This window comes from Balaenoptera musculus, chromosome 2 (assembly GCF_009873245.2).
Source record: "Balaenoptera musculus isolate JJ_BM4_2016_0621 chromosome 2, mBalMus1.pri.v3, whole genome shotgun sequence".
NCBI lineage: Eukaryota > Metazoa > Chordata > Mammalia > Artiodactyla > Balaenopteridae > Balaenoptera > Balaenoptera musculus.
The window spans coordinates 73,553,319-73,566,418 of record NC_045786.1 but is presented as its reverse complement, the minus strand read 5'-3'; the positions used below and the strand labels follow the sequence as shown (position 1 = coordinate 73,566,418).

Here is a 13,100-nt window from a genome sequence, read left to right as displayed (position 1 = left end):
TGAAAAGCCCTCTGATGAAACCCGATACTAAAAATGATCTAATGCTCTGATCCATTAAGAAAAAATTTATTTAGCTCTTGGACTTGTCTGGACCTCAACATGCTGCTTGTATGGTTGCCAACAACAGTGTGCACAAGGTCCAAGAAGAAAGATGAAAACCAGGTAGGCTTTATACTCCATACAACCTGTGCTCGCACCAACATCATCCATCTGAACGTTTTATTGGCAGGCACCAGAGACAGAGGGTTCTGTACCACATGACCCAAGCTGCTGTTAACCCACTTGAGTGCTTCTTTGTATTTTAATTTCAGTGAGAGCATATTTTGAAATATCTGTAAGATATGCCTACAAACCAGTGTCACTGCTGAGTTTCTGTAAAAGCCAGTTCTGCCAAGATAACCTGAAAGATGTATGGTATTATTAGGTATTTTACATATTCATAATTTATACTCTACTTTGTTCTAAAAGCATTTGCAATGACTTATAATTTTGCATATAGCTTTTAAAAATTTTGACTGTAAAACAAAAAAGCAAATGTATCAGAATTTCCAAGTTCCTGTGAAAGACAATTAAGTCTGAGCTACCTGATAGCCAAAGCAAAAAAGGCAACAAGATGAATTATAATACTTCTATTATTTAGTTTAAAAAAAAAAATTCTAGCTATTTTGGAGAAAAGCTTTCCCAGGTACTAAATTTTAAAAAGTCCTTGTCTGGAATAACTCTCTGGACACTATAAGAAGTCCAAAACATGCAGGATCATTTTCAATATGGCTGTAGCTTATGCCAACCATTAATAAAATCCGAGGGCATGACATTAAAAATCCTGTATCAATGAGAACCTACTGTAGAGCACACGGAACTCTACTCAGTGCTCTGTTGTGACCTAAATGGGAAGGAAATCCAAAAAAGAGGGGATATATGTATCCGTATGGCTGACTCACTTTGCTGTACATCAGAAACTGACTGACACAGCACTGTAAAGCAACTATACTCTAATTAAAAAAAAAAAAAAGTCCTGTACCACCACAATAATTACTACCACTGGCATGTTAAGTATATAGCAGGATAAAATTCCAAGCATCTCAGTGTCACTAGTGTCTGTCCAATTTTAATGTGATGCCAAAACAGTTTCTGGAGCCATAACATTTCTTTCAAATTGAACTACTAGGAACAGCTAAAGTACTGGGGAAGACAGGGAACCAAAGGGATTCCGGGAATGACTGTCTGAATTTTGTCCCCATTTTCCTTAGATGTACAAGGAAAGGAAGAGGCACAGTTACCCAGAGAGATGCCCAATTTGCAAAAATTACACAAAGTGAAAATGATATACTTACATCACCCTCCAAGCTGAGCTTGCAGAGAATTTCATGAACGGTAGACATTTTGAAAGAAGCTGGAAAAAAAAAAAAGTACAACAAAAAGTCTTTATTATGAAGAGGCTTTCCTTTCCCCCGAAGCGCCGTGATTCATTATACTCATCTCTACTTCTTGGACCATTTCATCTGACGATATTAGAGTAATTTTTGCAAATAGATGCAATTCCTATCTTGTGATTGTGAAAATTAAAGCTGAGAGATGGTTCGTCTTAGGTTTGGGATGGACTACAGAACTAGCTAGTCTTGTTCTTGCTCAGTTTAAAGAGAACCTGGGGAGATTGACTTGTAAATACAAAAACAAAATGTTTCTTCCCAAGACCAGTGCAACTCGTCCAAACAGGATAAGACTGAATCTTCCGGTTCTCCTAAAAAGTGATAATCTTGTCAAACCAGCCATTACTGCTGTATTTTTCACCAATAATTTAATATATCATATATAATATATATCCATAGTCTGAAAACTATGCATATGAGCTGAAATCAGTAGCATTTTCATGCTGGCTGATTCCTAAATGGAGCCCTTTATTACTATCCATAATTATTCTCTTAGCTCACCAATGCTTAGAAGATATTAAACTGTTGATGAGAAAGACAACGGACAGATTTTGACATTAACTCATCCCATAAAAGACTGATCCTTGTATTTAAGATTCAAAATGGCTAAAATGAAGTCCTCTTTCAGTTAATACACTTAATTGGACAGTGATACGACAACGTAATGAACTGGCTTTCCAGCTTTGCAATCACACAGTTTTCAGAATTGATACACCAACCTCTGCCAATAAAAAGTGCTCAACTGGCAGGAAATTTACCTCAACTGAGACAAGACAGGTCATTCAGCAGCAGCTTCCCCAAAATAAAGAAAATAGAGCAGAGCTGCATCCTCAAAACAGTGGGAATGACGTCTGAATTGCAGCAACTCCTGTTTTGGTCTGTTTTTGCTTAATATTCTTTGATCAAGGAAATTGTGCCCATGCAATTCAGCTTTCTTTTTTCTTCCAACAGTTTGCTTAGTCTACATGTTTTCATACAACTGGCTTTGAAGGAATATTTGGACATAGACATTTGTTAATTTATCAGAAGGTTTTGGACTAGGCAGATTCCAGGCTCTGTGTGGAGTGAGTTAGAGGAATTAAGAGAAAAAGATTCGCCTTTATTTGTGGTTATGGAATTATTTCTGCAAGATTTTCACAATGAGCTCTCTCCTATACGACTTCTTCTCTCTTCTTGACTGATGCTTATAGAAGCTTTTTAAGCACGGCAAAAAAGAAAATCACAGCTAGTCCAACTCCTCCATTTCCACAACTCTCAGACACTATCACACACACCCCCAACCCATGCAATGCATCACAGCACTGGGATATGATCCTAATTTGTAAAGTCATCCTCTATAAATAAACTGTGGTACATCCAGACAATGTAATATTATTCAGCACTAAAAAGAAATGAGCTATCAAGCCATGAACAGACATGAAGGAAACTTAAATGTATATTACTAAGTGAAAAAAGCAGTTTGAAAAGGCTACATACTGTACGATTCCAATTATACGTCATTCTAGAAAAGGCACAACCATGGAGACAGTAAAAGGATCAGTGGTTGCTACGGTTTAGAGGGGAAGGAGGGAGGGACGAATTGGCAGGGCACAGAAGATTTTTAGGGCTGTGATACAGTAATGGTGGATACATGTTATTATACGTTTGCCAAAATCCATAGAATTTACAACACCAAGAATGAACCCTAACGTAAACTATGTGTTTTGAGTGATAAAGATGTGTCAATGTAGGTTCAGCAATTATAACAAATGTACTTCTCTGGTGGGGGATTTTGATAGTTGGAGAGGTTGTGTGTGTATATAGGGGGGGAGCTGGGAATATATGGGAACTCTGACTTCGTACTCAATTATTCTGTGAACCTAAAACTGCCCTAAAAAAATAAAGTCTATTTTCTTTAAGAGTCTTGCTCTGTAGCTAGACTGTCCAATACACTAGCCACCAGCCACATGGGGCTATCAAGCACTGAAAAGTGTCCAGACCATACTGAGATGTGCTGTAAGTGTAAAGTACACACCAGATTTGGAAGAATTAGTAGAAGAAGAATGTAAAATCGAAGAATAATCTCCAACTTCAACTTGGGCCAAGAAACATTCTATAGCGTCTCATCAGTTATGCTGTTGAGAATCACCAAAGAGGACATGAACTCCCCAGGACGTGGACCACCTAAGCCCTGGCCTGGACTCCCGCTCCTGGGGCTCAGTCAGAACTGGGCTAGGTTTGCAGTGAGGGGTAAACGGTTGTCATCTGCCTTGCAGAATTCTAGTCCCCACTGTAAACAGCTAAGAAAGAAAAATGCCGAAACAAAAAAGAAGACCAATAAGTCAGAGTTGTTTCTGGGTGGATTAAATTCTACTTATTTATTAGATCAGTTACTTCACATGGGTTCTGAGATTTAGGAAATCGCAACCGCAGAGGCGGGTAAGTTTCTGCCAGGTAGTTCTTTCAAGTTGCCTCTCCAGCTCCGAGCACCGGCTTGGGAGACAGCTGCCTAACCATGTCCCACACGGACCCCTCAGTACGGTACAAACCAAAGACCATCGGATTCACGTAACCCTTCTCCCACAGGCACAACACAGAGACAGAAAACGGGGATTTTTTTTTTTTTTGAGTTTTTTTTTTTTTTTTAATATAAATATATTTATTTATTTTTGGCTGCATTGGGTCTCTGTTGCCGCGAACAGCGGCTACTCTTCATTGTGGTGCACGGGCTTCTCATTGTGGTGGCTTCTCTTGTTGTGGAGCACAGGCTCTAGGCACGCGGGCTTCAATAGTTGTGGCACGTGGGCTCAGTAGTTGTGGCTTGCGGGCTCTAGAGCGCAGGCTCAGTAGTTGTGGCACACGGGCTTAGTTGCTCTGCGGCATGTGGGATCTTCATGGACCAGGGCTCGAACCCGTGTCCCCTGCATTGGCAGGCGGATTCTTAACCACTGTGCCGCCAGGGAAGGCCGAAAATGGGGATTTTAAAAAGCCCCACACGTCTTCCTTTCTGTTTAGCGGTCGACAGTTGTACTGCTCCTTCACCTCATCAGTCCTACGTGCCACTACCAGCTAAATTCCTCTATTTTATCTTGTCACAATAGTTCAAAATCCATCCTTCCGTGATGTTCTCTTACTCCAGCTCCGTCCAGCCCTCTATGTACTCCCCAGCAAAAGTGGGCCTCAACCAAACTGTTCCTTGCTTCTCCCCAAACACACCGTAAATGCTTTCATCCACAGCACCTTGATTCGTGTCTCCTGCTCCATCTCCTTACCCTTGTCCCTTCTTCTGGTTACAGATGCTGCCCATTCCTCAAGTCACCACACCTCTGGCACCTGCTCCAATGGGGTGGCTGCAGCCCCCATTCCCCGGCACTGCCTCTCCCACCTTTCAATGCCAGAAACACTTTCTGATGCCACTAGACTTACTCACCACTGAGCAAAAGTGTCCTGAGTTCCTGCCACGCATGCGCCACATATTCAGATGGCAAATACATAGCACAATTCAACCAAATGGGGTCTCATCTGCCCCGTAGAGTCCCAGTTCCCCCACAGATTTAAGAGGGCCTCTGCACACTCTAGGTGCTAAATAAACGGTCAGAAATGAGTTGCTATTTTGCATAATGAACATTTATATTTATATTATTGATAATCATTCTGCAGGAAAAGAATGGCACAATAACAAAAAAAACAATATCCATGAAGCTTGGGATTACTCCATGCAAGTGTCTTCCGTATCCATATAAATATTTCCTACTCCATGCAAGCTTAAGGGCAAACACATTTTCACCTTAGAAATAAAACACGGCCCTCAGGACTTCCCTGGTGGTCCAGTGGTTAAGACTCTGCACTCTCAATGCAGGGGGCCCAGGTTCAATCCCTGGTCAGGGAATTAGATCCTGCATACATGCCGCAGCTAAAAGATCCTGCGTGCTGCAACTAAGACCCGGTGCAGCCAAAATAAATAAATATTTTAAAAATAAATAAATATTAAATATAAATATTAAATATTAAAAATAAATAATAAATATTAAAAATATTATTTAATAAATAATAATTTTTTTTTAAAAACCATGGCCCTCATTTTTTCACTACATCCAATCCGCTGGTTTCTTCACTACATCCTGGTCTCTTCACTACATCCAATCCCCTGGGAATACAAAGTCATCTTACAGACGACTAATTAATCTCCAGAAGAAAGAGTCGGCTTTGCCACTCATGTTTGTTAAAACATTAGCTTAATATAGTGCATATGATTAATGAGAAGATGTCAAGAGTGCTGCTATCCTTGGAAGCAGAAAGAGAAAGTCTTGGCAGGGCTACTGTAGGTTACAAACACTGGTGACACCCAGGTAATCAATCAGCAAGCCCCTAACACACACACACCGGGCCTGCCCCGCATTAAGGGCTGGGAGAGACACACACAAAACTATGACACACAGACTCCAGTCCTGCAGGACCTTGCAGCTCTCTTCCCTTCTCGCCCCGGAAGACTAGCCCAGGTCACCCAGCTAATGAGTAAGGGAGCCAGGGCCAGGATTCAGGTCCCCTGACTCTTGGGCCCTTGCCCTTTCAACTTCACCACAGCGGTTCTTCATTCCAAGAGATTAAGACATGGAGAGAGAGAAAGACAAAAGCAGCATGAGTGAGACTGGCTAAGGGTCTGAGAGGTGAGGTACTGACTAGTTTCTGAGAAGGACACTCACTCACCCTGGAAGGTTCCAGCCAGAGAAACAAGGGAAAGCCTGAGGAGATGGGATGTGGGAGAGTGTCCCGGGGAGGCGGGGGGACAAGAGGCCAGCTTTAAAACCAGCCATGTCTAACGTGGTGGCACGTGGGGGGCCTGAGATGTAAGTTTCTGAATGGTGCAAATTTAAGCTTGGCTATGGAAAGGGATTTGATGCCAATACTCAGTATCCATTCACCGTATTTGCTCTGGAGGCTGAATTTTCTTACTGAAACAATAGCTCTGCCTTTTTAGTGTACCTGTTGTTTTTAAGTCTCCATACCATAGGAGACAATTCCACCCCCAGTGACCACTCAGCACACTGAAAAATTCATAAGCGCATTAAAAGCAGAACAACCGCTCCGTTTCTGGCAGACTTCTCCACAGAACACAAAAATGGCGTCACTCTTTCCAACACTACAGCCTCACCCAGATCTCCAACTGGTTTCAACTTGCAAAAAAGGAAAAGAAAAAAATCAGCAAATTCAATCTGTTGATGAGTACCTCCACATACCAGTACCTCTTATTCGCAGGGAAGGGTTGGGTGGCTAGACAAGATTGTTAAAATCGCCTTCCTCAGGGAAAGTTTTTTGTTTAAGAAAATAACTAGAGAAGTACAAGGAGACTCACTGAGAGCCATACCCACTTCAAACTGGCTTGAAATAACGCACCACTGGGAAGGGAACACAGACACTCCACCCTAATGAAGGGAACGGAACAGTTTCCTCTGGCCTTGAAAATATTAATAAATGAGACTAATTGCCTGACTGGAAAAGCTCTTATAGCACAAAGCTAGACATTAAAGAAATCTGTGCAGCTGCTGGAAAAGAAGCAACTTACATCTAACATAAGCACTATCTTAAAGATAACTTAAGAGTTTGTCCTTTTTTTTTTTTTTTTTAAACCCAATAGATTACACTGCACCTCACTGTTTCACTTCCAACACACAGTTGCAACAAAAATAGCACAAGTAAAACAGCCTTAACGTCTCCCCGCCCCCCTCAAAAAAGTAAAAGAAAGTTTGCAAAAAGGTTGAAACAAACAAAAAAAGTAAACCTAAAAGTTAGTGCTTCAAATAATAACAACAAGTTCTACTGAAATGAATGAAGAACCAGCTCCAGAAAGCCCAAATATTAATTCTCACAAACAAACAAAAACACATGGCAACAGGGCTCCTCTGCCCAGCAGAATCTGAGTACAACCCAGCAGTTTCGTGGTCACACCCACTTTTAAAATGTGGAGTGTTGATGTGTTACTGCAAAACACATCCCTAGCAACCATGATGAATCAATCAGAGACTGGATGATACAAAGGAGGATTTTTTAAAACCAAAAAAAATGGGGGCGGGTGTGGGGATGGAGGGTTGGGATTACCCGCCAAGCCCTTACTGTGCAGTCCTGGGTCTACAGGACCAGACTGGAATTTTAAACCAAGAGGGGGAAAAAAAAATGCATGAGTGGGGGATAGGGGTAGAGTTCCCACTTTATTCACTCTCCACCCCTCCCTCCCAGAGCATTTTTATTTAACAGAACCTTCCTGAAAGCACACAGTTTTCTCCTTGGTTTTTATGGGCTTGATTAATGCCTGAGTCACAGGGGCAAGTCATTCCCCAGAAATCCTGGAATTCCGCCCAGGGGCCTTGATCAAACTGAACAGGATGGACACTGGTGCTGCACTTGCTCTGGCCTGTCCCTTTTGCTGCCTGATCTGAATCAATATTTGTTTACTAACTCCAGACACACTGTGGCCTCAACCTCTCAGAGCCTCTCGTTCAATCTCCCGACGTGGGGTTGGAGTGGGCAGAAAGAGACGTGCAGAAGAATGATGTCACTTGGCACAAAGTACTCTCACGGTTGAGAAATCAAGCTCTTCACATCTACAACTCAATTTCAGTGTTTTATGGCCCAAATATTATATTTCCAATGGGGCCCTGCTGCTTACAGAAAAAAGTCTACACAGCATTCAAGATCTTCCACACTCTGGACTCTACCTACTTTTCCATAAATAAAGCACATGCAAACACGTACACACACACACACACACACACACCCAGCACCGAAGTCAGACTGGATTGGTAATTCTCCAAACACATTCAGCACTGTCCCACTACCTCTAGGCCTGGGTTTTCCAAGTTCCCTCTACTGGGAATGCTCTATCTGGGTCAGCTGACATCCTCAGGAGACTTCAGGACACAAAAAATACTGTTACCTTTCTCCTGTACCTCTCCCTGCTCTGCGCTCCTGTCTCTCTTGGTGTATCTGTGAAATATCAGAGCTGAGGGTACAAAGGCGGTCTTCCATTCTATCTGCCCCCAGGGTTTCTGTCTTATTCATCCCCATTTCCCCATAGGTCTGAGCACAGTGCCTAACACACCGTAGGCGTTCACTCACATTTTTGGATGGTTTACACACACTGGGTCTTTCCACATTATATCTTTTTTTCCTTCTTTTCCACTACATTCTCCTTCCTCAATTTCCTTTCTCTTCCTCGGACTGAGTATCTCAAATGCAGTTCCAGTTCCATACATTCAGAGCTGGAGGCTTCAATTCCCAGCCTCTGTTCACATCTTTGTAAAGCCTGGTAGAGCAATTCAGGAGACAGCCTCTTTCTCATACGATATGCAGCTCTTCACCTTCTCCCACAGCTCAACTTCCACCTTTAATACCGTCAGGGCCCCTTGGCTCGTAGCTCTGTCCACGGGACAACGTGGAAAAGTAACCTTCATCTCCTTGTGGCAAGAAAGGCAGGGAAGGAGGCAGCAAGGAGGAAAGATTTGCAAGTGGCCTTGGGACTCTGATTTCCTCTGAGCTGGGAGTGTGGGGACTGGGTGTGGCAGAGAGACAAAGGGCAAGGATTCCATGTGACGGCCACGCCCTTGAGTCAGAACTTCCCACCCCAAGCCTGGGAGTGTAACTCAGACCACTTAGATGCTACTGACTTCTGACAAGACTGAGCTCAGACAGTTTCACAGCTTCAGGTGTACCCTAGGGGAGACTTGGAAGTAATCTCACTGGAGCCACTGCAAAGAACAAGGCTGGGCATCTCCTGACCCCTACAGCTGACCTGCTCCCCAACAAAGGAGATGGGGACCGCCTACGGCAACTGGAGGAGGAAAAACAGACCTGACAGTGAAAGAGCGGAAAAAAATTTTTTTAAAAGACTGGAGTTTCCTCCTGATGTAGCCTACAACTAGAATAGGGTGTGGCACCGGGGAGAAAAAGAGGGAGGTGGATTCCCATATGCATGCAAAAAAAAGAACATTCCATTTCTATTCTTTCTTTTTTTTTTTTATTTTTGGCTGTGTTGGGTCTTCGTTGCTACCCGTGCGAGGGCTTTCGGCTTTCTCTAGTTGCGGCGAGCGGGGTCTACTCTTCATCGCAGTGCGCGGGCTTCTCATTGCGGTGGCTTCTCTCGTTGCGGAGCACGGGCTCTAGGTGGGCAGGCTTCAGTAGTTGTGGCTCGCAGGTTCTAGAGCACAGGCTTAGTAGTTGTGGCGCACGGGCTCGGTAATTGTGGCTCACGGGCTCTAGAGTGCAGGCTCAGTAGTTGTGGTGCACGGGCTTAGTTGCTCCGTGGCATATGGGATCTTCCCAGACCAAGGCTCGAACCCGTGTCCCCTGCATTGGCAGGCGGATCCTTAACCACTGCACCACCAGGGAAGCCTTCCGTTTATATTCTCACAGTCAAATCCAGAAGGCAGGTTAAGTCAATGATAACTTTAAACAACACTTTCCCTAAAGCAAGTAAACTATGAAGCTCAGGTCTGTGGAACAGCTGGATTAAAGGGGAAATGAGCCCCAACCAAGTTTGGAAACAAATATTAATTTGGGAGAATGTAAAGCTCAAAATCCAATTACTGTCTATACAATTCACTCGATTTTGTCTATTTTATTTTTTTCCCCACTAGATTTAAAGCCTAAAGAGCAGAGTTTTGTTTTTGTTTTTGTTTTGGTCTGTTTTGTTCAGTGCTATATCCTCAGTGCTTATACTGTGAGTAGAACATAGTAGGTGCTTAATAAATATTGTGGAATGAACAGATGTTTAAGGCATCCCAAGAGAGCCTGGGACTTCTATTTGTGACACACCCATGCTCAGTTTGTAAGAAATGCCTCAGCAGGCCCACAGCCCCACACAAGGGAAGACCAAGAACAAAGGCCAGATTCTAGGCCCGATGGTGCAAGAAGAGCCTACAACCCTCAAAATCAATAACAATTAAAGAAGGATATCTACCTTGCCAGGAAAACTACTTAAATTAGAAATTAGTCAGGAAACCAATGGCCACGATTGCCGGCATGTCAATCGATACAGCATTTTTAATAGCTCAAAGACAAGAGGATGTTAAGTATCGTGACCCCAGTCCAAGACCAAGCTCCTGCTCAAAGCCAGTGAGTCAGCAATATTTCCTGGGCATTTGCAACAGGCAAGCCATTTAGCACTGCAGGAAATCACAAAATCTAGGCGGTCCCCCAATCATAAACCTCCAACTAAAAAATTTACATTGATGGTCACACCCTTGCACTGCAGATGCAATCGATACCTCTGGAGAAAGCCTTGACTGAAGATTTGAGATAACAGGTGGAGTCAGAAGTGCTGTATGGGATGGTCTTAACACCACTGACCACTAAGGACACTGAACCGGGCCTCATATGAGATCTTCCTTCAAAATGCCTGAATATTATATTATGTGGCTCCTTCCACAGCCTCAAATTCTATAAATTACAGATGTTTAGGTTTAAAAATGTTCTTGTTATCTTTTAAATAACACATCTCCCCTGGGTTGCTGAGGATTTCAGGACCACCAGCCATTCCTAACATTGAATATTAATGAATATTGACTCAATCTGCTAGTCTCTAGCTGGGTATGAGAACACTGAAGTGGGAGGGAGGGGGGAATGCAGCAGAACTGCAGAAGCAAGGACAGGCTTTTGTAGTATGTCGGGGCCGGGGGCGGGGGGCGCTCTCCAAGGAGGCAGGAGGAAGAGAGAAAAGTAGAGAGGGTGATAAGGACATAATTTTCCAATTAAAATAATTTAATCAGGGCCAACCTTAAAACTTAGAAAACTTCCAGTAAAATACTTCAATGATTTACTCTTATGTATTATACCTCACCCTCCTCCCACCCTCCCTCCCCACCCACCATCACTCCCATCCCGCAAATTAGGCATGTACTATCAGTACTTTGATATAGTGCAGGTTAAGGTAGGGGTTTTCTGGGTTAGCCTGAGAACCTAAGCACCTTCTATAACATTGTTTCAGTGCTACAGCGCATTCTGCATTCGAAATGACCAAGTTCCGGACAGGCACAGTAGGGCACACTTTTGGACAGAACCCATCAGTACCGTCAGTATGAGCTCAGGGGTCCCGACCCCTGGACTCCAGGACCTTAGGGTTCCTGGTAAAGACCCAGAGTGCCCCATGAGGTTACTGTTCTTTTACCTTTAATAGCTTTAAAACGGCAAATCTTAACACAAAAAAAATGACACTCGGTTTTGGTACGGCACTTTATGTTTTCAGTGTGCTTTACAAATTTATTTTTGAATGAACATGTTTTTTGGAATCTTCGATAATAACACTATGTGGGGAAAGTAAGAATGTGCATTCTTAAACCACTTTCATAGATAAGGAAATTGATGTCCACACCTTTTTAACTGAGAGTTGATGGAATCCAGGCCTACAACACCAGGCGCTGGGACCCATCTCACAGAGCTACAAGGAGCAGCCCGGGGGGGGGGGGGGGCTACGCCCTTTTCTGTACCCTCTGTCCCTGACTCAATGTCGCATCAGCGCCAGTAAGTCAGTGACGATTCTCCCCACAGAACCACGGGGGAACACTTCCTTTCCTGATGCAAAAGTAGTCAACCAAATAACAAACTCTCCAGATACACGGAAATCAGAAGTTGCTCTCCTACAAGCTAAGCTAGACAAAGGAGAATGAGGGGAGGTTCTTCCGTTGCTTTGTTTTACTGGGGCAGGAGGTTGCTGCTAAAAACTCCCACCCCTCGTTCTCCCCCGACTGCTTCCCTCCTGCTCGTCGGCACAAGTTCCACAAATGCGCGTTTGTTTCAAGTAAAGTTAACTTGGAACAGATGGGGATTACTTTCTAGACAGCCGTAGCGCTTAGTGTTAAACGTGGAGGGTGCCGTACGTCTGCTCTCCACCCGACCAGGGACTCGCAGGGAGGCCACACCCAGCCCCCCAGCGGCGCCCGGCGCGTCTGGAATGCTAGGCCTCCCTCCGCCCCCCTCCCCGGCGCCACCTCGTCGGGCTTCCTGTGAGCACTTCGTGGGGGATGCCCGACCCCCTCCTTCTGCCCTGCACCCCACAGGCCGGGGCACACCCGGCCCCCCTCACTCCTGTCCAGACCCCCCTCGCCACTGGGCGCCCTCCTCGCAAAGCTCCTAGTGCGGACCGTCCCTTCAGCCCCCTCCCAGGACGGCCTCCCGAGTCCCCGTCTCCAGAACTGCTCTTTGCAAGGCCGTCTCCTTCCCCCGCTCTCCACACCCCGCCAGCGCGGCGGCCCCGGGGCCATCGCGGGCGGGAGGGCGGGCAGGGCGCCCCGCTTACCTGGGCCAGGCGCAGTGCGCTGCGAGCGTCGCCAGATGCAGAGCGGAGCCAGCTGGCCTGGGTGGGGCTTTTATAGCCGCCACATCCTCGCGGTGCACGGAGAGGCCCGCCCCGCCCGGCCCGCCCCGCCTTCTCCTGCTCCGGCCGCTAGCACCCGAGTCGGGGTGACTCAGACTCCCCGGCCTGCCCGCTCGGTCGCGGGGGACGCCTAGCCCTGGAACGTTCCCCGGGCCGCGCCAGTGGGAGCGGCCCCACGCCCACGGTTCTGCCCTCCGGTGAAGTGCCGCCGAGGCTTCCTCGAGCACCAGTACCGGCCTAGTTTCCTCCTCTCTTTCTCTTTTACTTCTCGAGCGCCACGTCGAGTGCGCAGCCCTGCCTCAGGTTAATACGTTTGCAAGACTTTC

General features: G+C 45.2%; 1 protein-coding gene and 1 non-coding gene across 2 annotated transcripts in view; one reads left to right on the top strand and one right to left on the bottom strand.

Moving 5' to 3' along the window:
- ANXA2 (annexin A2) overlaps nt 1–12,793 on the bottom strand; it is a 44,316-nt gene extending 31,523 nt beyond the window's left edge. The window contains exons 1-2 of the mRNA XM_036843177.1: nt 12,697–12,793; nt 1,335–1,393 (exon numbers count right to left, since the gene is read on the bottom strand). Of these exons, the coding sequence (XP_036699072.1) occupies nt 1,335–1,382 (48 nt within the window). The 5' untranslated portion in view covers nt 1,383–1,393; nt 12,697–12,793. The remainder of the gene's footprint in view (nt 1–1,334; nt 1,394–12,696) is intronic.
- On the top strand, nt 5,226–5,298 carry TRNAE-CUC. Its single transcript has one exon. It is a non-coding gene; the product is annotated as a tRNA-Glu (tRNA).
- Nucleotides 12,794–13,100: the final 307 nt, after the last annotated feature.